At 40.1% G+C, this 25,038-nt stretch overlaps 1 protein-coding gene and 1 non-coding gene across 3 annotated transcripts in view; both read left to right on the top strand.

The window, feature by feature from the left end:
- Positions 1–344: 344 nt before the first annotated feature.
- The window catches only part of UTP6 (UTP6 small subunit processome component), a 28,300-nt gene continuing 3,606 nt past the window's right edge, over positions 345–25,038 (top strand). The window contains exons 1-18 of one of the 2 annotated variants that reach the window (XR_011468050.1): positions 345–526; positions 1,857–1,941; positions 6,929–6,970; positions 7,192–7,284; positions 8,406–8,453; positions 8,913–8,976; positions 10,511–10,629; positions 11,231–11,308; positions 12,492–12,573; positions 13,018–13,099; positions 14,065–14,249; positions 17,070–17,149; positions 17,679–17,756; positions 20,044–20,223; positions 21,104–21,184; positions 21,367–21,476; positions 22,455–22,521; positions 22,648–24,751. Coding sequence is in view for 1 of the 2 variants with exons in the window: in XM_005896674.3 (XP_005896736.1) it covers positions 435–526; positions 1,857–1,941; positions 6,929–6,970; positions 7,192–7,284; positions 8,406–8,453; positions 8,913–8,976; positions 10,511–10,629; positions 11,231–11,308; positions 12,492–12,573; positions 13,018–13,099; positions 14,065–14,249; positions 17,070–17,149; positions 17,679–17,756; positions 20,044–20,223; positions 21,104–21,184; positions 21,367–21,476; positions 22,455–22,521; positions 24,679–24,751 (1,639 nt within the window). In the remaining variant the exon portion in view is untranslated. The remainder of the gene's footprint in view (positions 527–1,856; positions 1,942–6,928; positions 6,971–7,191; positions 7,285–8,405; positions 8,454–8,912; positions 8,977–10,510; positions 10,630–11,230; positions 11,309–12,491; positions 12,574–13,017; positions 13,100–14,064; positions 14,250–17,069; positions 17,150–17,678; positions 17,757–20,043; positions 20,224–21,103; positions 21,185–21,366; positions 21,477–22,454; positions 22,522–22,647; positions 24,752–25,038) is intronic. The other variant, XM_005896674.3, reaches the window with a different exon arrangement.
- Positions 11,388–11,510, top strand: LOC138984013 (small nucleolar RNA SNORA54). The gene has a single exon (XR_011461374.1). It is a non-coding gene; the product is annotated as a small nucleolar RNA SNORA54 (small nucleolar RNA).

The raw sequence follows: 25,038 nt of genomic DNA, 5'->3' as shown, positions 1-25,038 counted from the left end.
TTTGTATTTTGGTTCTTAGTGTTGGAAAGCAGAATAAAAGGAGACAGGATCTTGCAGAAAATGCATTTCAGACCCCTTTCAGGTAAACCCTCCAGACCGCGAGGCGCTTTTCCGGGTCCCAACCCAGATCTATCCGTGCGCGAATTTAGCGCCGCCCCCATCTTAGCCCCGCGCCTCAACTCCAGACCTCGAGAACTAGAGTTGAGGAGGTACTCGCTGCAACCTCACAGTCAGCCACCAGGAGGCGACAGCGGCCGCAAGAGCCGGGAAGCCCTGTCCAATGGTGGAGGCGGCGGAAGCGGAAAAGGCGGAACTTAGGAAGCTCGTGACGTCGGCACGTGCGAACGTTTTGGCCGGTTCTCGGGAGACGGTGGCCATTTCCTTCGCGTGTCGTCGGTGAGAGGAGCTCTGGTCGGTTGTGGAGTTCGGCTATCATGGCGGAAGTAATTCAGGAACGTGTAGAGGATCGACTTCCCGAATTACAACAGCTGGAGCGCACTGGACTCTTCAGTCATGCGGAGATCAAGTGAGAGAGCGGAGCTGGGGCGGGCAGAGGGGAGGCGGGGGCGGATATAGGGGGCCGTTGGGTTGATTTTTTTCTAATATGGCGGAAGGCCGTTTACAGATTTTGACGTTATCTAGAATTAATTCCTCATTCATTGCTAGGGGATCCGTCTTTTTACCCTGCAAACAGTATGTTTTTTCGTAGACCCGAGTTTTGAGGCTATAAAGGTGATAAAACCAGGACCCCTACCGGTCAACAGCTAGCAGCATCCCTGACACAGTAGCGGGGGGCGGAGGGGGAGTCAGACAAGTGAGACCTTTTTTTTCACGGTACAATGTGCTGTAAGTTGGTTGTAGCCGAGTGTACGGTCTAGTGCTGTGTGCCTAGGGGTATGTGGGAGTGCTCCGTCGCGTCTCACTCTGCGACCCGCTAGGTTCCTCAGTTCATGGAGTTTTACAGGCAAGAATACTGGAGTGGGTCGCCATTTCCTACTTCAAGGCATATTCCCGACCCAGGGATTGAACCCCCGTCTCTTGCGTCTCTTTACCACTGGACCGTGGGAGCCCACGAATGATAATTTTTTCTAAGAAGACTGGACTTTGGGGATCATTTAATTCAGTTTCATGTTTTACCCTAGGGGTTAGCGAACCACGACCAGCATGTAGTTATTCATTAGTTTGTTAAAATTTAGTTTAATAGTTTTTAATAGCTTTCTGTGACTTTTTTCATTTTACAGTGACTGCAAATGTAGTACTGTGACTACGGGAACCTTTAACATTTGTTAATGAAACAGAACATATTGTTAATTTTTTAATAACTGTTTAGTAAATGTTATTGTTATCATTAAATAGAGTCGATTTTTGGTCTTGCATATCTTGCCTTAAATTCTAATATACTCATGTTCATTTCTTAAATACAGCGAGTCTTCCTGAATAAGCCCTTTGTAGTTAAAACGGGTAGAGACAATCCAGGTTTTTTTTTTTTAACTGCTTGTTGAGAATTCAGAAACAAGAGGAATTTAGGAAAGAAATTTGTTTATTATTTAAACTGAAGTGACCTGAATTTGGAGGAAAAGAAATCTTTGCTGGTGATTTTCATGAAAGTTTTAAAGTACATCTTCATGCTCTTGAGACTGCATAAGTCCTGAAACTAATAAGTATTGTATATCAACTATGCCTTAATAATAAAGAATACAGAAGCGATTGTATAAGAGAATATTTGCTTAATGAAGGATAATTATTTGGGAATTATATGTTTTAAATATATTGAAAATAGACTTTTAAAATTCTAAAGTCTTTTATTTAATTTCTGCGTACATCAAGTGTTACATTTTAAGTGGCTTTCTCCTCAGGGCAATCATTAGGAAGGCTTTAGAACTGGAATACAGAATACAGCGAAGAAGTCTTTTAAAGGATGACTTTATCAGATATGTTCAGGTGAGTAATTTTATTACTTCTGAATCCCCTCACAAATTTAAAATCAGTTATAGAATAGTTAGCTTGGTGTCAGTTTCCTTTGAACTTCTGGAACTGATGGTGAGTAGAAAGGCAGTTTTTGAACAGGAATAGAGGTGATTTGGGAATAGCATTGCTCTGCTAAGGCTTTGGTCCTTGGAAAACAACTTTCTTTTATTCTGTAGGGTTAGTACATCAGAGACTCCAAAAAACCAGTGTGTTAGGATTTCAGCAAGAGAATTGATTGATAATGTCTTATGGGGAAAAATAAAGGAGTGTGAGTTTGATGCTAGCAGGTGGTTAGAAAGTTAATTTTAGGTACTCGTAGTGTGTTTATTTAGAAAGAGGTTAGGTTTGCTACAAGATACTTCAGTCCTGAGAATGAATAGAAGAATTGAGTGAAGATAAAATGTATATGCTAGATCAGTTTTCAGTTTGGTGAGAATAATCTGTTGGAGGACAAATTCAGGATTCAGAAACAACCCAGTAATGAGATGTTGTTAAGTCTTACATTTTAAGACTGATAAACATTATAAGAGTAAAGGGTCTAAAGCTTAGATTAAAAAAAAAAACCTAGTGAATGAATAATATATGACTAAGAATGATACCTGGCTAAGAATCTTGTATTTGAAAGGTCCTAAGATTTAATAGAATTGGAAAAGACGCTGATGCTGGGAGGAGGGATTGGGGGCAGGAGGAGAAGGGGACGACAGAAGATGAGATGGCTGGATGGCATCACTGACTCGACGGACGTGAGTCTGAGTGAACTCCGGGAGTTGGTGATGGACAGGGAGGCCTGGCGTGCTGCGATTCACGGGGTCACAAAGAGTCAGACACAACTGAGCTACTGAACTGAACTGAAGGTTTAATAGAATAGCAAGGAGAGATAAGAAAGCCTTCTTAAGTGATCAGTGCAAAGAAGTAGAGGAAAACAATAGAATGGGAAAGACTAGATATCTCTTGAAGGAAAATAGAGATACCAAGGGAACATTTCACGCAAAGATGGGCACAATAAAGGACAGAAATGGTATGGACCTAACAGAAGTAGAAGATATTAAGAAGAGGTGGCAAGAATACACAGAACTATACAAAAAAGATTTTCATGACCCAGATGACCACGATGGTGTGATCACTCACCTAGAACCAGGCATCCTATATATAGTGTGAAGTCAAGTGGGCCTTAGGAAGCATCACTACAAACAAAGCTAGTGGAGGTGATGGAATTCCAGCTAAGCTATTCCATACCTTAAAAGATGGTGCTGTTATAGTGCTGCACTCAATATGCCAGCAAATTTGGAAAAGTCAGCAGTGGCCACAAGACTGGAAAAGGTTAGTTTTCATTTTCAGCCCAAAGAAAGGCAATGCCTAAGAATGCTCAAACTTACCACACGGTTGCACTCATCTCACAAGCTAGCAAAGTAATGCTCAAAATTCTTCAAGCTAGGCTTTAGCAGTACATGAACCAAGAACTTCCAGATGTTCAAGCTGGATTTAGAAAAGGCAGAGGAACCGGAGATCAAATTGCCAACATCTGCTGGATGATAGAAAAAGCAAGGGAATTTTAGAAAGACATCTACTTCTGCTTCATTGACTATGCTAAAGCCTTTGTGTGGATCACAACATACTGGAAAATTCTGAAAGAGATAGGAATACCAGACCACCTTACCTGCCTCTTAAGAAACCTGTATGCAGGTCAAGAAGCAACAGAGCCAGACACGGAACAATGGACTGGTTCCAAATTGGGATAGGAGTTTGTCAAGGTTGTGTATTGTCATCTGCTTATTTAACTTATATGCAGAGTAGATCATGCAAAATGCTGGGCTGGATTCAGCAGAAATTAGATCCCTTCCTGTTGAATAGCTAAATGTGCTGGGAAAACTTTAAATCTTCTAAAAATAATGAATGACTTTAGGTTGGAAAGAGTTTCTTTTTTATTTTTGTTTTGGTAAAATTTTGTTTTTATTATTTCTTTTAAACACCAGAAACATCTTGTATTGCAGTATAGCCGATTAGCAGTGTTGTGATAATTTCAGGTGAACAGGGAAAGGACTCAGCCATACATACATATACATGTATTCATTCTCCCCCAGGCAGGCACATAACATTGAGCAGAGTTCCATTTGCTATACAATAGGTTTTTGTTGATTATCCATTTTAAATACAGTAGTGTGTACCTGACCTTCCCTCTGGCAACTATGAGTCTGTTCTGAGTCTCTTTCTGTTTGGTGAGTTCATTCATTTGTGTCTTTTTTTTTTTTAGATTCCACATATAAGGGATGTATATTTCTCCTTCTCAGGAAAGGTTTCTTACTTAAATTGAAGTGTAGTTGATTTACTATGCTGTGTTTATTTCTGGTGGATAGCAAAGTTATTTGGCTATTCATACATACATATGTGTGTGTGTATATACATATATAATCATTTTCATATTCTCTTCCATTATGGGTTATCGCATGATATTGATTATAGTTCCCTGTGCTATATATAGTAGGACCTTGTTGCTTATATATTTTATCTACAGTAGTGTGTATCTTCGGAGAAGGCAGTGGCACCCCACTCTAGTACTCTTGCCTGGAAAATCCCATGGATGGAGGAACCTGGAAGGCTGCAGTCCATGGGGTCACTAAGAGTCGGACACGACTGGGCGACTTCACTTTCATGCATTGGAGAAGGAAGTGGCAACCCACTCCAGTGTTCTTGCCTGGAGAATCCCAGGGACGGGGGAGCCTGGTGGGCTGCCGTCTATGGCATCGCACAGAGTCGGACACGACTGAAGTGATTTAGCAGTAGCAGCAGTGTGTATCTTGGAGAAGGCAATGGCACCCCACTCCAGTACTCTTGCCTAGAAAATCCCATGGATGGAGGAGCCTGGTAGGCTGCAGTTCATGGGGTCGCTAGAGTCGGACACGACTGAGCGACTTCACTTTCACTTTTCACTTTGATGCATTGGAGAAGGACATGGCAACCCACTCCAGTGTTCTTGCCTGGAGAATCCCAGGGACAGGGGAGCCTGGTGGGCTGCCGTCTATGGGGTTGCACAGAGTCGGGCATGACTGAAGCGACTTAGCAGCAGCAGTGTGTATCTGCTAATCCCAAATTTCTAATTCATCCCTTTCCCACTCCATTTCCCCTTTGGTAAACTACGTTTGTTTTCTAAGTCTCTGAGTCTGTTTTATTAATGAGTTCGTTTGTGTCATGTTTTAGAGTCCACATATAAGTGATATCATATGGTGTTTGTCTTTCTGACTTATTTCACTTAGTATAATAGTCTCTAGGTCTGTCCCATTTTGCTGCAAATGGCCTTACTTCATTCTTTTTTTATGAGTGAGTTGTGAGCACAAACCATGAAAGAGAAGACCAATTTATTTATGTTAAAGGTAAAAATTTCTGTGCAAAAAGGGAAAGATAAATATTGTAAAAAGACAAGCCACAAAATGAGATAAAATATTTGTAGTACATATAGTGAGAATCTAGAATAAGTAAAGAACTAAAAATCAAGAAGAAATGACGAGTGGAAAGAAAATGAAAACAGGAGAGCTAGGAACATGCAGTTCATAAAGGGGAAGCATCAGTCATTGGTAAGCTTAGGAAAAGATGCTCGCCTTTTTAGTAATCAGGTAAATATTGATTAAAATCAGGGGGCACTACTGCTTTACAGCATCATATTTACAGATATCTTAAAGGCTGACATTATTAGTATATAGTTTTTCCCACCACTTTGAAGAGCAATTTGACACTATCTCAGAAAGTCGGAAATGCATGTATTCTGTCACCCAGTGGTTTCATTCATTCATACAGTGTATATTGAGGGCCTGTTAAGTACATGGCACTATCCAGTCCATTGGGGGTACAAAAATAAATTAAGCAGACAAAAATCGTTGCCTTTGGGAGCTTACATGTTCATAGTAAGGTTCTTGGATGTATCTACAAGACCTGTTCAAGAATATTAATCTCAACTTTTTGTAATAGAAAAATTGGAAACAAATACTATCACAGGAGAAAGGATAGGTAAATTGCTCGTTCCTATAATGAAATACTATACAGCAGTTAAAATGAATGTACTTGAATTCCATGTGACAACAAGGATATATCTAAAGTCACAATGTTGAGTAAAATAATGGAGTGATGGGTTCAGTATGATACCATTTACATAAAGTTTAAAAGCATTTAAGACTGTAATAGTTTGAAGTCATGCTTGTGCATGAAAAACAACTGAGTCAAGATAGTCATTCCTTCTGGTGAAGAAGAGTAGAATCAGACATGGTTCATAGGGGGCTTTGCCTTTATTCAAAATGTTTTATTTCTAAAAATATCTTGAAGCAAATAGAGTAAAATGTAGGCTTTGATGTAACTGTGTGGTAGCTGTATGAGTGTTCTGTATGTTTGAAATATTTTTTTTTTAAATGAAGCATGACATCTTGTAAAGTTCTATGCTTTCTCTTTCTAGTATCCCCCCACCGCCCCCCGCCCCCGGTAGTTTTCAAGCTTAGAGAGGAATTATGCATTAGTGGTTTTTGGAGAGTCATAGAGGTTCTCAGGGGTCCTTTAGAAGTAAGGGTAGGGAGAGCCAATTAGGGACTGTGTTTCAACTAGTACAACCCTGTTTATCTGCTTTATTTGCTTGTACATCGGCTAAAATATTTAAATGGTTGATTTACTGAAAGTTGGCACACACTTGTAGACTAGGTTAGATTGATAAAGTAAATCATAAGTGTTACAGCTTTAGTAATACGCATTGTTTTATCTAAGATACTTGTATGCTTATGTATGTGTGAGTTTTATAGATGTAAGGTGCATTTTCAGGGAATGCTAGATACTTACTGTAAATTAGGTTTCTTGATAGGAAGTTATCTTCTGTTTTATGCTCTTGATTTTTATTTACTTTATAGTTTTAACGAAGTGCATTGCCTCTAAATAAAAGGTTATAATATTTCTTGTTTTCTTTTTTATGTGTGTTTTTCTTTCACAGTATGAAATTCATCTTTTGGATCTGATCGAGAAAAGGAGAGCTGTAAGTAGATTTTCTGAAAGTTGGAAAAAATATAGTATTAATATGACTCTAGAACTTGGGTTTGGGAAGCAGTTGGCACTGATAATTGTGTGGTGGTGTGCTCATAATGATATTTTTTAACTACTTGCTTTCTCTGTCAGTACTGTTTAAAGATCAAGTGGGAATGCTGGTTTGGATAAGTGGGATTAAGCTGAGGCTTTTTTTTTAATGTCCTTTTTCAGCGCGTTGGATATACATTTAAGAAGGATGAGATTGAGGATCCTATAATACATCGGATACAGAGTGTCTTCCGACGTGCGTCAATTAAGTGGAAAGTAAGTGTTCAGTGTGTCCTTAACTGTAAGAGATGTGAGGATTTGTATTATATGCATTATGACTTGGATGCTCAAATGTGCGGTTGTGGATTCTTATGGGTATCTTGATACTTATTCTAGTGATAGATCATTACTTGAAACCATATATCAACCATTAAGAAAATTGATTGCATTACCTTATTTTTTGAGGATGAGGCTGAAAACAGTGGATTTCATACATATTTAAGGACCATAAAATTATCTGAGATATGTTTGGTTATGTCTCTAAGTAAAATACTGTGAAGACTTGAGGTGGAAGAAAAGGTGAGAGTGGTGTTCAGTTGCTAAGTGGTGTCTGACTTTGCAACCCCACACCAGGCTTCCCTCTCCTTCACTATCTCCCAGAGTTTGTCCGTTGAGTTGATGATGCCATCGAACCATCTCATCCTGTTGCCCCCTTCTCCTCCTGCCCTCAGTCTTTGCCAGCATCAGGGTCTTTTCCAGTGAGTAGGCTCTTTGCGTCATGTGGCCAAAGTATTGGAGTTTCACCTTCAGCATCAGTCCTTCCAATGAATATTCAGGGTTGATTTCCTTTAGGATGGACTGGTTTGATCTTGAGAGTAGGGGCAGCAGCTCAGTAACTTGGTTTTTCTTCAAGTTTGGTTCTGGGACCAGGATATATTATCTGGGAAGTACTCTGGATTCTTGGGAATGACAAATTTCAGTTTGCGGCCCCTGATTGAGACCATTTCAGAAGTGCATTAAAAAAAATATTTTCTTGGCTGTGATGCATAGCATGTGGGATCTTAGTTCCCCAGCCAGCAATTAAACCTGTGCCCCTTGCATTGCAAGCATGGAGTCTTAACCACTGGAGTGCCAGGCAAATCCCTCAAAAGTGCATCAAACAAATTGGATAGATTTTTGTCTTAGAGCATGGGAGGCGGCGGTAGGGGGAGGCAGTTATGGTTAAGAGATCTAAAGCCTGGGTGTGTGACAGCTTAATAGGCTGAGGGATGTGGTATATAACACATTGGAGTTTCCGACATCTTCCTCTGTTGCAAACAAAATTAATGAATGCAAGAGTGGTGTATTGTATATAAAATTTCAAATTTAGGTAGCTTACTACATTGCTTTTCTTGCAGGATGATGTTCGACTTTGGCTGTCTTTTATAGCCTTTTGTAGGAAGTGGGTGAGTATTGGGCAGCCCTGTCTCGCTCTCTTTTTCCTTTTGGTTAGCCTGCATGTTAAACCTCATACTTGACTGCTGAACTGTTTTCTCCAAAGACATAGGAGGGGTTAACAAACAGGAAGAGAACTGAAGAATGTGGAATTTCAGTGTAACATTTGCATGTCTGAATGACTATATAGATGGCTTCTATATCAGTTAAAAGGCAAATGACTTTTATGTATTAAAGTTGAAAACATTTTTTAGATAATGTAAAATGTTTATCTGTAGTTGTTTAGGTAGAAGAAAGCTCTGAGTGAATCTTTGTTTATATCTCCCTAGCAATAACAGATCTTGCCTCATTTTTTTTTTTTTTTGCCTCATTGGATTTTACAGGGGATTACAGTACAGTACAGATACTTAGAGGTTCATATCAATGCCTTTGCTGTGCAGGAAGTAGAATTGTTTTTTTTTCTTTAATAGGCTTCCAACGTTCACCTTAGCAAGATATTTTCTTCCTTGTTGGCCTTTCATTCAAACAAGCCAGGTATGGTGATATCCTCCTTAGTTCTTTATCTACCTTTTTTTGTGGACTCAAGCCATTTTGGGATTTATTTTGCTTTATAAACCTGAAAGAATTATTTTCAGGACCTGAGCATAGCATCTTGGCCTCAGCAGTTTTTATTCCTGAATTAGCTGCCTTTTTAGTTCATCACTGCCTGCTGTATACTAGTAACCATGCTAGGTACTGTATCTGTGGGCAAGAAGGACTGCAGTTCTTTTTAACTGATAGTGGAACTCCTCAGTGCTTTGAGGGGTATTCTGTTTGGAGGCACTCAAATCTGAGAATTTCAGAAACTTAAAGGGGAAAATATGAATACAGATTTTTACTAGGGTTATTCCTGGATGGCTCAGTGGTAAAGAATCCACCTGCCGAGCAGGTGATTTGGGTTCGATCCCTGGGTTGGGAAGATCCCCACGGAGAAGGAAATGGCAGCCCATTCCAGTATTCTTGTCTGGAAAATTGCATGGGCAGAGGAGCCTGGCAGGTTCCAGTCCGTGGGATTACGAGTTGGATATGCCTTAGTGACTAAGCAGCAGCAGTGGCACTAGCACAGGGTGGGTATTCAGGAAGAAAACCTCTTGTGAACACCGGTGTTTTACAGTGGGTGCTTCAGTGTCTCTTCTCTAGTATTAGGTTTACACTACACAAGACTCAGAATAGGCTGCATTTGGCACCAGTTAATTCAGAAGGATCCAGCAGGAAGGCAGTAGTGCTCTCAGCAGCCTGGAGGTTTGTCTCAGATAAGAGGGCATGAGAGCACATGAGTGGGCAGAGGAGAGAAGACCCCTGGAGGCATGTAGCTTCCAGGTATTGTATATATGAATTGTGCTCAGTTTCAAGAGTCACATGCTCAAGAAAGTGCAAAGCAGTGGCTCTACACCATTCAGAGTTCTCCTAATACAGACGTAGTTACCAACCATGGGCCATTTTTACCAAAAGCAGTCTTCTCTGGTAATAGCTGATTCTATGAAGTCTCTAGGAGAGAGCTAGAATGTTAAGGTTAATTTCTCATGTAGAAGGGTAAAGGTTTTTTCTTTTAAAGCCTTTATTCCGAGTAGGGACAGTAGAAAAAATTTTAAATTATGAGTCATTTGAAAGAAATCATTAATATTTAAATAATTTTTCCTTTAAATGAAAAATCATTTAAATAGACAAAAGAGCAAAATACTATATTTCATTGGCTCTAAGATGCACAATTTTTCCCAGCCTTTTTAACACTTAAAATTTGTATGTGACTTAAAAATGAGATGATTGACCTTGGATCTGATGAAATAAAGTAATGGGCACATTACTAAGCACCTACAGATGTTCACATTTACTACTTTGGTTCAGAACACTTTTGTTTTAGATAAAGCAGTAGTACTTTATAGATAACTGTTAGAAACTCCCTATCTCCATCCCCTTCTTCTTGATTGTCAAGGTTAAAAAAAGTTGGGTATCAAAACGGGAGCCTTGGTCTTTTCATATTTGACTTGATTACTTCATTGAAATGAAGTTGGATGTCTTCCACTTACAGGTTTGTGGATTTTGGCGGCCAAATGGGAACTGGAAGACCGCTTTTCTTCAGAAAGTGCAAGACAGTTATTTCTTCGGGCTCTGCGCTTTCACCCACGTTGCCCGAAACTTTATGAAGAAGTGAGTGTGTGTGCACATAAGATGAGAGTAATGGCTCTGTTAGGTCCTCTGGAGAAAACATGTATGCTTCATTAAGTTAAGGCTTTGATTTATGGAGGCTCGGGATAAGTAGGGGAGCTGCAGGGGAAAAGGGGCCAAAAGAGTATTTCTTGGCCAGTAATAGGTGTTTACCTTGTTCCTCTTCCAGATCTTTAGTGAGAGATGGAGACTCCTACCTTCCCATTATGGTGGGAGGGATAGGGAGCTGAACCTTACTTTTCTTTAGTTGAGGCTTAAGGTTCATTTTTATACTTTTGTACATATGTGTATATGCATTCGTTCATTGACTCTCCCCTCCCATTGTCTCCTCCCCTCCACTTCTTCCTCCCCTCCTCTCCCTTCCTGCTTCTTTTGCTCTTTTTTCTGTAAAACCTGGCATGGCCAAAACTAAAAGAGCAAAAAACCATACCTTGTCAATGTCAGCTAGTTTCATAACAAGATAAAATATAATTGTCTCTCAACACTTCCTCAGATCTGTTACTTACGAGTAAGAAGTGTCATATATTTCTAACTAAAAAATTATTTTCAAAGATTATTAGTCTGTTATTTCCCATTTGTGCAGTACTTTAGGATGGAGCTGATGCATGCTGAAAAATTGAGGAAGGAAAAGCAAGAGTTTGAAAAAGCCAACATGGATGTGGTAAGATCCTAATATACTGTAACTCGTTAATAAGATAGAGTGTTTTGAGTCTGCTTAGGAGTAAAAAGAAAGTCTTTGGGAGCACTGTTCGTGACCTGCTGGTCTGCCTGTGGCTGGCGGGTTCCATTCCGGTGCCATAGCAGCTCCAGCACCACGTGACTGACTGCCTGGAGGCTCTCGGTTTAAGGTCTTGGAGACAAAGTGGGATAAAAAGAAAATCTTTAGAGTGTTGGTTTTTTTTTTTTTTTTTTCTTTTTTAAAATTTATTTGTTGGCTGCACTGGGCCTTTGTTGCTTCGTGGGGGCTTTCTCAGGTTGTGGTGAGCAGGAGGTACTCTAGTTGTATATGCGTCCTAGAGTGTACAGGCTTTAGTAGTTGTAGCACGTGGGCTCAGTTCTCCAAGGCATGTGGAATCTCTCTGGACCAGGAATCGAACCCATGCCCTCTGCATTGGCATGCGGATTCTTAACCACTGGACTATCCAGGAAGTCCTAGAATGTATTTTTCATTCCAGCTTAATATTTGGAAACTTTTAATGTCCTGCATTGACTTAAAAGTGGAATTTTGTGCTTTTAAAACAAACATTTGGACTCATTGGCATGGCCTTTGAAATTATTACTGATGGAATGGCCAAAAACTATTCTTTATGATCTCATTCAGTGATATGTTAATGGTTCTTAGGAGCTCAAGAAAGGTGGTGAAATGTATGATCCCTAGCCTTCTTTCTTTTCCTATTCATGTAATTTTTTTACCTGACAGAGTGAGTTTAAAGAAATAAGTTTGAGAATGTTAGAGCTGAAAAAGGAACTTCGCTATCATCTGTTACGGTGGTTTCCAGCTCTGAACTTTTTTAACTAGCTAAAATTTTACACAGAAGAGTCAACAAAACATGTAAAACCTGACCTATTCAGGGCTAGATGGAGACCTAGGGCCTTAAGCCGTGTGATCTTGCCACCACTCCAGGAGCCTGGGGACACAGTTGTAAGATCAAAGGTCTTGTTCATGCTGCACATTTGACAACTGAGGGAAACTGGCCTAGAGAGAGGTGTGATTTGCCAGAGGGTGTGATTTGTGTCATGCGTGATTGCTGTCATGTGGCACAGTTAGTCTAGATTGTTAATTTCCACCCTAGTGCTTTTCCTACTTGCCAGCACCATATGTTGTTTAACATCCCACTCTTTAGGGGAATCTCGAGCATGCTGAAGAAATCCTTACGGGCGAGTTGGCACGGATCATCTATAAGAATTCTACAAGTGTAATTAAAAGTAGGTATCTTTTGAAAACTTATTTATGGTGGGAAAATGAACCATTCTATTTATAATGAGGAAGACCTTTAGCCTGTTCTGAAAATTTCTGTTGGAATGTGTAAAACTCATGATTGTGGGAAATAGTGTCCTATTTATTTAAGAAAATGTAGATTTCCCCTTGGATTATAACCATGTCTAAGTTTTTGAGTACCTAAATCATGTGGGGAGTTGAAAAGAAGTAGATGATTTAATTAAGTTCCTTTCTGCCCTAAGACACTTAGAATAAAAGTTAAAAGTACTTACTGAATACTCAGATATTAACAAAGACTATGTGTAGTGGGACTGTTATTTTCTTCCCTATTTTCTCTTACTTCCCATTTTATAATACAAAACTAACGCTAGTACTTCGAGAAAGCACTCCTTTAAGAGTCTGACTCCACTCCCCTGCTTTTAAAATTTTAGGTGCAAAATTTCATGTGTCACTGCTTTCGATTGCACGGCTGTTCGACTTTGCCAAAGATCTGCAAAGAGAAATTTACAATGAGTAAGTAAAGTAGTGGAAAGGTGAATAGGTCTGTTTTGATCTTGGGGTAACGATTTAAGTTGGATATTTAGAGAAGGGGACGGAAGATACCATATAAAATCCTTGGGGAGAAAGCTGTTTCTGGACTACTACATCACAGTACATAAATGCATTTTTAAACAATATTTATTTGGCTGTACCAGGCCTTAGTTGTGGCATGGGGATCTAGTTCCCTGACCAAAGATTGAACCCAGACCTCCTGCATTTGGAGCATGGAGTCTTAACCACTGGACTGCCAGGGTAGTCCCTGAAAAATGTATGCTTGGAGAAGTTGTTTTGACTCACTTACTGGCTTTCTGTTCAGTAAGAAATCTATCCTACAGCTTATGTAAAAATCTGTATTCCTGCCTTCCTGACCTGTTTTTTGTCCTTAAGATGAGAGTGAGTGAATGTTTATAGTTCAGTGCTACAGGTAATCAGACATTATTGTTTTAATGTCTGGTTGAAGAATTATTTGCAGCCTACCTTGTGGGTCCTTCATCCTTGGGAAGACTCTTACATTCATAGGAGATAAGATAGAACTTGGATCTGTTTGCTCTGTGGATACCTTTAGGTTTTTGGTAGAGGATTAGACTCCTATTAGAGAAAACCCAGAGCCTGGTTATGAGAAGGTTGTCCTGGGCTCGAGAACCAGGCATCTTGTTACACATATCTGCCTTTGACATCTAATTTGTAAGTTAATATTTATGAATGAGACAGTCTGCAGTTGACAAGTGTGGATGCTTGTTAATGGATGGACCGTTCTCATCCATTGATATTTACATAGTGAGGGTGAAGACATCTGGAGAGCCTGTTGGGAAAGGACTCCTGTGATGAGGGAATTGATAAAGGAGTGTTCTCGGTACATTTTCAGAGCATTGGGACTCTCTCTGTTCTGATAGTCTGAATCAGTTACATGTCCTAGGTTGATAATCAGTATTTTTTAGCCTTAAGGCTCTGCACGCAGATGACCCTGTCACTTGGGACTATGTGGCCCGGCAAGAACTAGTGATTGAATCACAGCCAGTAGAAGAGCTGCCTGCAGCCAAACAAGCCAAAGCGAAGGAGGTGGGCCGCCGGGAGGAGAGGTGCTGTGCTGTGTACGAGGAGGCGGTAAAAACTGTGCCCACAGGTGAGCTTCCCCAGGCCCTGTGCGTCAAGGAGCGATGGTGTTCCTGAGTGGGAACCTGGAGCTTCATTCTCAGGAGCAGAATCAGTTCTGGAACCTCTGTGTGGTAGCTTACAGTGTGCCTGGCTGGTTTTCCACTTCTTTCTTTTTTTATGACCTCCCCCGAGAGCTGTGGCATTTGTTCATTTAATTGGGGAAATAAATTATACTTCAGTGCAGTCGGTCTGTCGTGTCCGACTCTCTGTGACCTCATGGACTGCAGCACGCCAGGCTTCCCTGTCCATCACCAACTCCTGGAGCTTGCTCAAACTCATGTCTATTGACTCGGTGATGCCATCCAACCATCTCATCCTCTGTTGTCCCCGTCTCCTCCCACCTTCAATCTTTTCCAGCATCAGGGTCTTTTCCAGTGAGTCGGTTCTTCACATCAGGTGGCCAAAGCATTGGATTTTCAGCTTCAGCATCAGTCCTTCCAATGAATATTGAGGACTGATTTCCTTTAGGATGGACTGGTTGGATCTCCTAGCTGTCCAAGGGACTCTGAAGAGTCTTCTCCAACACCACAGTTCAGAAGCATCACTTCGGTGCTCAGCTTTTTTTATAGTCTAACTTTCGTATCTGCATGACTGCTGGAAAAACCATAGCTTTGACTAGCAAAGTAATATCTCTGCTTCTTAATATCCTGTCTACGTTGGTTATAGCTTTTCTTCCAAGAAGCATGCGTCTTTTAATTTCATGGCTACAATCACCATCTGTAGTGATTTTGGAGCTCCAGAAAATAGTCTGTCACTGTTTTCATTGTTTCCCCATCTATTTGCCATGAAGTGATGGGACCAGATGCCATGTTCTTAAGTTTTCTGAATGTTGAGTTTTAAGCCAACTTTTTCACTTTCCTCTTTAACTTTCATCAAGAGGCTCTTGAGTTGTTCTCCTAACGTAAGTGTGGTATCATCTGCATACCTGCGGTTATTGATATTTCTCCTGGCAGTCTTGATTCCAGCTTGTGCTTCATCCAGCCCAGCATTTCTCATGATGTACTCTGCATATAAGTTAAATAAGCAGGGTGACATATACAACCTTGACGTACGCCTTTCACCACTTGGAACCAGTCTGTTGTTCCATGTCTGGTTCTAACTGTTGCTTGACCTGCTTACAGATTTCTCAGGAGGCTGGTCAGGTGGTCTGGTAGTCCCATCTCTTGAAGAATTTTCCATTTTGTTGTGATCCACAGTCAAAAGCTTTGGCGTATTAAATAAAGCAGAAGTAGATGTTTTTCTCAAACTCGCTTGCTTTTTGGTGAGCAAGTTGGCAATTTGATCTCTGGTTTCTCTGCCTTTTCTAAATCCAGCTTGAACATCTGGAAGTTCATGGTTCACATACTGCTGAAGCCTGGCTTATAGAATTCTGAGCATTACTTTGCTAGCGTGTGAGATGAGTGCAGTTGTGCGGTAGTTTGAGCATTCTTTGGCATTGCCTTTCTTTGGGATTGGAATGAAAACTAACCTTTTCCAGTTCTGTGGCCACTGCTGAGTTTTCCAAATGTGCTGGCATATTGAGTGCAGCACTTGGCACAGCATCATCTTTTAGGATTTGAAATAGCTCAACTGGAATTCCATCACCTCCACTAGCTTTGTTCATAGTGATACATCTTAAGGCCCACTTGACTTTGCATTCCAGGATGTCTGGTTCTAAGTGAGTGATTACACCATCGTGGTTATCTGGGTCCTGAAGGTCTTTTTTTGTATAGTTTTTCAGTGTATTCCATTGCCACCTCTTCTTAATATCTTCTGCTTCTGTTAGGTCCATACCATTTCTGTCCTTTATTGTGCTCATCTTTGCATGAAATGTTCCCTTGGTAGCTCTGATTTTCTTGAAGAGATCTCTAGTCTTTGCCATTCTGTTGTTTTCCTCTGTTTGTCTGAGGTTGTTGATATTTCTCCCTGCAATCTTGAGTCTAGCTTGTGCTTCATCCAGCTGGACGTTTCACATGATACACTCTGCATATAAGTTAAATAAGCAGCGTGACAATATACAGCCTTGACGTACTCCCCATTTGGAACTATATTGTTCCATGTCCGGTTCTAACTTGCTTCTTGACCTGCATACAGATTTCTCAGGAGGCAGGTCAGGTGGTCTGGTATTCCCATCTCTTGAAGAATTTTCCACAGTTCATTGTGATCCACATGGTCAAAGGCTTTAGCGACCCCGTGGACTATACAGTCCGTGGAATTTTCCAGGCCAGAATACTGGAGTGGATATCTGTTCTCTTCTCCAGGGGATCTTCCCAACCCAGGGATCGAACTCAGGTCTCCCGCATTGCAGGTGGATTCGTTACCAGCTGAGCCACAAGGGAAGCCCAAGAATAGTGGAGTGGGTACCCTATCCCTTTTCCAGCAAATCTTCCCGACCCAGGAATCGAACCAGGATGTCCTGCATTGTAGGCAGATTCTTTACCAACTGAGCTATCAGGGAAGCCCAAATTATACTGAGGAAATGATATTTTAGAAGATTGCTTAATCATCATTCCTTGATTATTTCCTGTTACAGATTTACTTCACAATTTTGTAATATTGGGAAAAGTAGCGGGTACCTGACATGGATAGGCTTTTGTTTTTTTTCAAGGCTTTTAATGTTTATATTTCTGTCACTTCTCAGTTGTTTTGCCCTCAGTATTTGAGATATTTGATAGACTGTAATCACAATAATTTCTTTTTTTTCCACTTCAGACTCTTCCTCAGAGGAATTTTTCCTGAGATGATGTGAGGACTGTTAGACTAAAAAAAGTGCTGGTGGTCTGATTAACATAAGCTTTGACTTTTTCAGAGGCTATGTGGAAGTGTTACATGAACTTCTGCATGGAGAGGTTTACTAAGAAGACAAGCAGTCGCCTCCTCAGAAAGAAGGTATTGACTTTTAAGTGGTTAAAGTGGCTGACTAGACAGTGTCTTCTTTTTTTCATATATATACACACACACACACACTTTTTTTTTTTTTGGCGGGGCGTGAAGTGCTGCATGGCACGTGGGGATCTTAGTTCTCCAACTAGGGATCTTACCCATGCCTCCTGCATTGAAAGCATAGAGTCTTAACCATTGGACCACCAGGGAAGTTCCAGAAAGTGTTTTCTAAAAGAAGAACATGGGCACAGCTTCTTGGGGTCTGGGAGTTTCCAAGAAGGTCATGCCTTAAGCACCTTTTCCTGACTTGAAAGGTCTGAGTCAGCTGCTTTGCTCTAGTTCTGGCCACCATATTAGGGGGCGCTCTCTCACTGGGCTGTTGTTGGTGCAGCTGCCCAAATCCTTTAATCGTAAGTGAAACCACCTCAGCCCCTTCTCTGAATTCTCAGAAGTAAAACTGCTTCTGTTCCTGCCAGAGGCCAAAGGCCCCTGCTAGGATCTTTGTAATGAACTGAAAAGATTTTTTTGATTTCAGAGGCTGGAAAGAACCATGGTTGCATTCTGGAAGGCACATGAGCTCAAACTTTTACCAGAACTCCAGTACAGGCAGTTGGTAAGGACACATTCATGCGGATTACATGTACTTCATTCTGGTTGGTTCATGCTTGTATAGTGTATTTTAATATATATGGTTTTATAACTAAGCACATTTGGAAGATTGGCATGGTACATGTAGAGAGTTTATTATTTGGTTTTCAGTATTTGGTGTGGGCCAGAAATGAAATCTGTACCAGTAAAGTGAGGAATGTTTTTTAATACATAGTGGAAAACACTCAAGAGTCATACTTGGGTGTATTTTGTCTGTCTGTCTGTTCATGTTTTCCTGAACCTATGCTTGGCTCAGAGTAACCGTTGGTACAATAAAGACAGATGTGTCCCAGTGTTTTAAAGTTGACATTTTAGTAAGAAGCACATTAACCCATCCTTATGTTCTGAAGTGGGTAAAGATTATATAGAGACCAGAATAATAGTGGGATTATTACTAATAGTAGTGTGGGAATAACACAGGTCTAGTCTGGATTTTGCCACGAAATAGGCAAACCGCTTAACCCTTCTGAGACTGTTGACTTGATTTTAGAGTGATAGTGATCCTTGTTTTTGCCACCTCATAAAACTGTTGGGAGCATTACATGAGACTGTGAATGTTAATGTATTTAAATACTTTTGTAGGGGAAGAAAGGACAAAAATCTGTATTTATTGAATACCATTTATTTGTACAATTCTTTTTATACAGCGTACGTAGTTTTTACATAACTGCCATTAATGTTTTGCTATTTTGTGTTCTGCTGTTTTCACGTTAATATTTCTTCTGTACTTTTTACATGGATCTACATAAGCAACATGTTAGTAGTGTATCATGTTATACCATGACTGGGGTGCCCTTCGTCCATTAGAGCATCTTAGCTGTGAAGAGTCCCCTATCTGGATGAGTTCAGATGCCCTGTTTGAGCTGTTATTGAATACTGGCGAGACAGTCCCACCCTGTATGTTTGTTCAGCTGGATGCGTCTTGGAGTGCCTTGGTAGTCCTGTAGTTTTGGCTGCACTGTGTTTCATGTGGGATCTTAGTTCTCCATCCAGGGATTGACCCTGCATCTCCTGCATTGGGTCATGGAGTCTTAACCACTGGACCACCAGGGCAGGCCTGCTCTGGTCATTTCAGACATCTTTTCTTCTTTACATTTCTGGCAGTAACCCTTCCAAGCCTCCCTGCTTGTCACTGGTTTGGTGACCTTGCCTTTTGTGGGAGTCCTTCACTGCACTACCTCTTAACTTCAAATGCTTGGTTGATTCTGCACCCATCCTTTCTCCAGATTATTCTCCACAGAATGATCTTTTATTTTTTTTATTTATTTATTTTTTTTAGAATGATCTTTTAAAATTGATTATCAGGTTATTCTGTGGCTTCCCATTGTCCTTTCTGAGGAATTTCCAGTCTCTCCAGTTTACATCCCAGCCCTCCAGTCATTCTGTGCTTCGATTTCCTTTTGGATCCAAAGTTTCTGTCATCCTTAGCCTCTTGCCCATGTCGGTGGGAGAGTCTTCTCTTTTCTTGGTGAACTCTGCTTACACCTCAATAATGCCTGATCTTCCTGAAGTCTTGGCATAGATGGGGCTTCCATTTGGGAGCCCTTTCTAATCACTGCCAAAGACAGTGCTTTGTACTCCTATAGCATATGATTCTTTTCCTGTGATCATACATATCACATTGTCTCTAGTGCTAGACTGGAGGCACTGTGGGTGTTTGGGAACACACCTGACCTTCTCATTATTGAAGATTCAGTAATAATAATACACAATGTGCAGTTAACATGCTTGTTGAATGAATGGATTACATATGGCCATTTACTTACTACCTCACAATTTTAGAATAGTGGATTGGTTTTAGATTTTTCTGTCCCTGTTACAGTAGCGTGGACACAAGCATTTTTGAACAGATAAGATTTCCTCCTGTTTGTTTATTTCTTGGGTCATACTTGTTAAAGTAAAATTCCCCAAGTTTATGCATAAACACGCTCATGACTCTTCAGAGAAATGGTACAAGTTTATAGTATGCCAGGCTGTTGTTTGATTGAATGAGTTTGTTTCTTTACCACAACACAGATAGTAGTTCTGTCTTTACTGATTTTTATATTCTGTTCAGTGGGTGTGGGTTTTGTTGCAGTGAACTATATTATTAACAATTTAGCTTTCAATCTAAATTATTTAGGCCCTTTGCTTTTTGGCTCTTCCCGTTTTTACGATAGTCTTTGGGAATAGGAACAGGAGTGGAGGCGAAATTCCAATTAGATAACATAGATCTCAGCAGTGACTCTTGGATGACTCTTTGTCTTCTGCAGAGCAAGTTGTTGCTGCATCGCCAGTTGTTAAAGGAATCCCTGGAGGTGGCAGACGCTGGGGTGAAATTGTTCAAAAAATCAGTGGAGATGTGGCAGGTGAAGCTGGAGGCCCTGATTACGTCAGAGAGCCACGAGATGTCCAAGGGTTTTGAGCAAGCCTTTGAGTACCTGAAACCTCAGGTATGTGAGTTGGGTCTTTTGCATTTCGTTCTGTTTGGGACCTTTTCAGATTTCAGCCAAAGTGTGTTTGGAGTAGACTTGTCAGAGAAGAGCTGGCCTCAGAGTGCACTCATGGTGATGGTTGAATCAGGATCACAGGTGGAAGAATAACTTCCATTTACTAGTATGTTTCTACATCTTTATTTGAAAATAGACTAAATTATGTAAACTTTTCTACTTCTATTTATATATCTGATAAGTGAAAAGTATTAATAGAATATTATTTTCATGTGCTTCCAAAGCTGACCTTAAGTCCCATTTTAAACACATATATTTCTAAACTCGAAAGTTTATTTTAAAATTGAAAAAAAATTTTTAAAGAATAAGCTTTAAAGCTTTGTGGTGAATCTTTTATACTAGTAGGAAAAAAGCATTCTAGGGGTTAAAGTGGGGAGAAATCATAATTGTTTTCTTGCTTGTCTGTGTGAGCTGCTGGGACGTGAGTGACGTCCGGGCGGTTCAGCCTAGATGAGTTAGCACTTGTGTTGTAGTCCTGCACAGCAGACTCCAGATCGTACATGGTGACCTTACGGATAGCTTGGGTGGAATTGTGGGCTGTTCAGTGCTTAACTAACAGATGATTGATGATAATAAGTTTAGGCAGTAGTCCCCAGGAGAGGGGAAGTAGAATTAACAGAATAGTCTTACTTTGGGTGACTGAGTCCAAAGGCTCTCTCCGTTTTGGTGTACCATTCCTGCCAGGCACCAAGAGTTCCATGAGGACAGACTGGGAATGACTCCATATTTCACATTTTATTTCAAGGGGAACATATTTTTATAGTGACTAGTTTTCAGAGCTTGGTACTAAACTGTCATTTTCTAACTGTTTTATTGTGAGCAGATTTGCCTTCCATTGTGGCTTACTTGGGCCCAGTGGAGTGAAGATGCCGGAAAGCAAGAAGAAACTGAAGCAATCTATAAGGTACAGGCCCCCTGTCGTAAGTCTCATGTGTGGGTAATGCAAATAATTCTAGTTGGCTAGCTTTCAAAGGGTTTTTTCCTAAAGCACTGTTCATTCAGTGTGCTGGGATGGTTTTGGGAAATTTGTCTTGATACCTAGATGTCTCCTTATGTAGCTTGTTTCTTTTTTCTTTTAAATTTTAGAGAGCTATCTTTGGTCTCCCAGGAGCTGACTCAGTCCCTGTGAAGGAAATGTATCTGAATTGGGCTTATCGAAGTGGTGGTTACAAAAAGGCCAGAGATGTGTTTAAAAGGTACTTACAGACATGCGCAGCTGTCACTTGTCTCTCCACCCCATACTTAGCCCCTTGCACCCAGATTATACGTGAGGAATAAATCCAAGAGCCTTTTGGTTCATGCCCACTGTGACAAATTTTTTTAAAAAGAAAGGAGGAGGTAGGTAGCAAATAATTCATTATAATCCCATTATTAAGAGAAAAAACATCTTGAATCTTTTTAAAATTTGTCTTTCACCCCAATAAAAATTAAAGGGACTTCTCTGGTAGTCCCTTGCAATGTAGGGAATATGGGTTCAATCCCTGATTGGAGAAAAACATACAGAGCAGCTAAGCCTGCCCACTGCAACTGCTGAGCCCTTGCGCCACAACTAGAGTCCACACGCACAATGAAAGACCCCACATGATGCAACTAAGGCCTGGTGCAGCCAGATACATATTACAAAAAGTTCTTCTTTTAAATCTGTTTTCATATATCTGAGATTATACTATAATCACATGTGGTGTACCACTTTTTATTGATCAACCTTAGACTGGCTTTTTTCCTATCAGTAACAATTCTTTAACATTTATTAAAAATAACTTAGGGATATGCCATAATTTATTTGGCCACAGTAACTGCTTTGATGAACCCTGCTGCATAAATATTCTTTGTCCATATTGGAAATTACTTTCTCAGAATATATTCTTAGAAATGGGCTTACTGGTTTCCTTCAAAAAGACCTTGAAATGAAGGAGAGGGAACTTAAAACCCTAAAAGTGAGAAAGAAGAGAACAGAAAGAAAACTGGGTAGGCGTTTGGTGGTGGTGAAGAGTTCAGGCATTGGAGACTGGAAATGGTGAGTGGCTGGTGGTCAGGTCCAGTCCCCGCACTGAATCGCAGCCAGAACTGTATCAGACCACGTGCAGCGGGGCCCTGGCACAGTATTTATATTCACGGTTTGTAAGAGGCTTTCTGTCTCTGTGTAAGATAACAGTTCTCCCCTTCCTCTTTAGTTTACAGGAAAACCGTCCATTTTCAGTTGATTTTTTCAGGAAGATGATCCAGTTTGAGAAGGAGCAAGTAAGTGTCCTGTCTGTGCATTTCTCGTTGGGAAAATGGATTAGCACGTACTCATCTATGGCAGCATTTTGTTGTTTAAGAAGCTCTCATCATAATACAGTATAATTTCTGGTCCTTTTCTTCCAGCCCCTTTTCCATAGATGTGATTTTAGGAATGGTAGTCAAGCAAAGAAGAAAAGAAACCTGTCTTGAAACTAGACAACTCAGACGTCAGCTCATGTAGGAAGCCACTCCCTGCCTCCACAGTGCCCTGGTTGTCTCTTGTTTTGGGCTGTGAGGTAGAGAGAAGGCACGCATGACTGTGTCTGGTGTTTTTAACTGAACTTGTGAATGAGGAAAAACACAGGAAAATGTCAGTTAAAAAACACAACGTAAAAGTCCAAATTTATCTGTAATCCCATCACCAGTGACACAGCCAGCCGTATTTAGTTTTTTGTTGTTTGTTTAATCCTTTATTTACCTATGCAGTTTTGTACTGTTTTATTTCTGACGTGATATATGGAGTTTTTATTTTTTCCTTAACATTATTTTGTAAACATATTCTGTGTTTTCATGTGGGATCATTTTGAATGGTTGTCTTACTAAACCTGTAAGTTTTCTTAACCGTCCCATTATGTATAGGATATTTCCAGAATTTTGGTATTGAAAACAGTGCTGCAAGCGTTTTATTTGTATAGAGTTTTTCTTCCCCCATTTGAATTACTTTCTTGAGATAAATTTCTAGGATTGGAGAATACTGGCTTTTTTTATGGTTCTTTACATATTGCCAGATAGTTTTCTAAAAGTTATACTTATGGTGATAATCGCTGCATATATACATATATCATTATACCTGTTTTCTCCATCTCTTCTCCATGTGTCCAATTTTGTTTTCTCTTCTTTGGCATTTTGATTTGTGTTTATTGTTTTTCTATGAATTTTGAAAAATTGATAATGAGGTTAAATTATTATTTTCAAGGTTTTGACCCCTGTGTGGGTCAGTGATTTGTTTTTGTTGTATAGGAGATAATCTAACATCGTAATTCATAGCCTGACTTTGGATTAATAACACAGTGGTCATGTATCTTGGACAAGTCACTTAATTTTAACCTTTGACATACTCACCTGTAAAGGAGGTCATAATACCTGTTTTGGGAGGATATACAAGGCCAGATGGAAGACTGAATGGAAAGGACTTTGCATAGTTACACATCTACTATGAGCCCTTCGTAAAGTGTGATTCTGTCTTTCATTCGTGTGTAAGACACGAAGTAAACTGGCTTTCTGTAAGATAGTACAGTCTCAGCAAAGAGAAATTGGAACGAAGACATTGTTATTTGACTACATAAAAAGATTTTTAAACTGAAGATGTTTATCTGCTTTGAAAACAAAACAAAGAGAAAATATTTAAAGTAGAGGTGAAGAATTAACACTTGTTGTAAAGGTAGTACTGGCAGAGAGTTCCCTGCTGGTCTAGTGTTTGGGACTCGGCTTTTAACGCTGTGGCTCAGGTTCAGTCCCTGGTCAGGGAATGGTCAGGGAACTGAAATCCCATAAGCTGAGTGGTGCTGCACTGCCCGCCCCCCACCCCCATGAGGTAGTGGCTACTCTGCTTGATGAATAATTCATCAGTATTTTAATTGAATCCTTACAATTGCTCTAAGAGATAATGTTACTGTTATCCTCATTTTTTGGGTGAGGAAACTTGAAGGTCAGAGGGTTCAAAAAACTTGCTAAAGTTCACGTAACTAGTATTTATATAGTGCCTTGATATAAACAATTTTTTAAGGTGAGTATGGCTAGTATGTGCTAGAGCCCATATATTCAAGGAAGAAATCCCTCACCATAGGGAGTAGAACCTTCCCCATTTATTTAAGTCCTGCAGGGTTTCACATATACTCTCCTGTGGAGCTGCCCTTGTTCCCTCAAGTGAGAATTGGTTTGGCTTTTTGCAAGCCACCAGAGCAAAGTGCTTTTGTCATTGTTTGACATTTGCTTCACTCTGCCACATAGTGCATTTGACTTTTCTCTGGATAAGTTCAGAGTCAGACTGTGTTCATTTAAACCCATCTTTCCTCTCCTTCAAATACCTAATAGACAGTAGTAGCAATATGTGTGGAATGAATTTGTGACATTACAAATTAGACTTTTGAGGCAAGATTGTCTGATTATTTATAGGAATCCTGTAAGATGGAGAACTTAAGAGAGTATTATGAAAGGGCTTTGAGAGAATTTGGAACTAATGATTCTGGTAAGTAAACTTCAGTTATTGACACACAAGCCTATTTGCGTGTGTGGTCTGTAACCTATCATTATGCTTAGAATTGTATTTCTTAACTATTTTTGGGTCATGGACCTCCTTGAGAATAAAACTTAGCATCCTTCCTTTGCCTCCTCCCTTATTTTGTATGTAAATAGTTGCAGACATAATTTTACTGCTGATTTCAAGTTTACAAGCCCAGAACGAAGCCCATGGATCTTCTATTAAGAACTCTGGATTAGAGGGAGATTTGCTTGGTTTGGTTCTTTTAAAAAATG

This window comes from Bos mutus, chromosome 19 (assembly GCF_027580195.1).
Source record: "Bos mutus isolate GX-2022 chromosome 19, NWIPB_WYAK_1.1, whole genome shotgun sequence".
NCBI lineage: Eukaryota > Metazoa > Chordata > Mammalia > Artiodactyla > Bovidae > Bos > Bos mutus.
The sequence above is the reverse complement of the archived record's forward strand: the minus strand, read 5'-3'. Positions and strand labels throughout refer to the sequence as shown.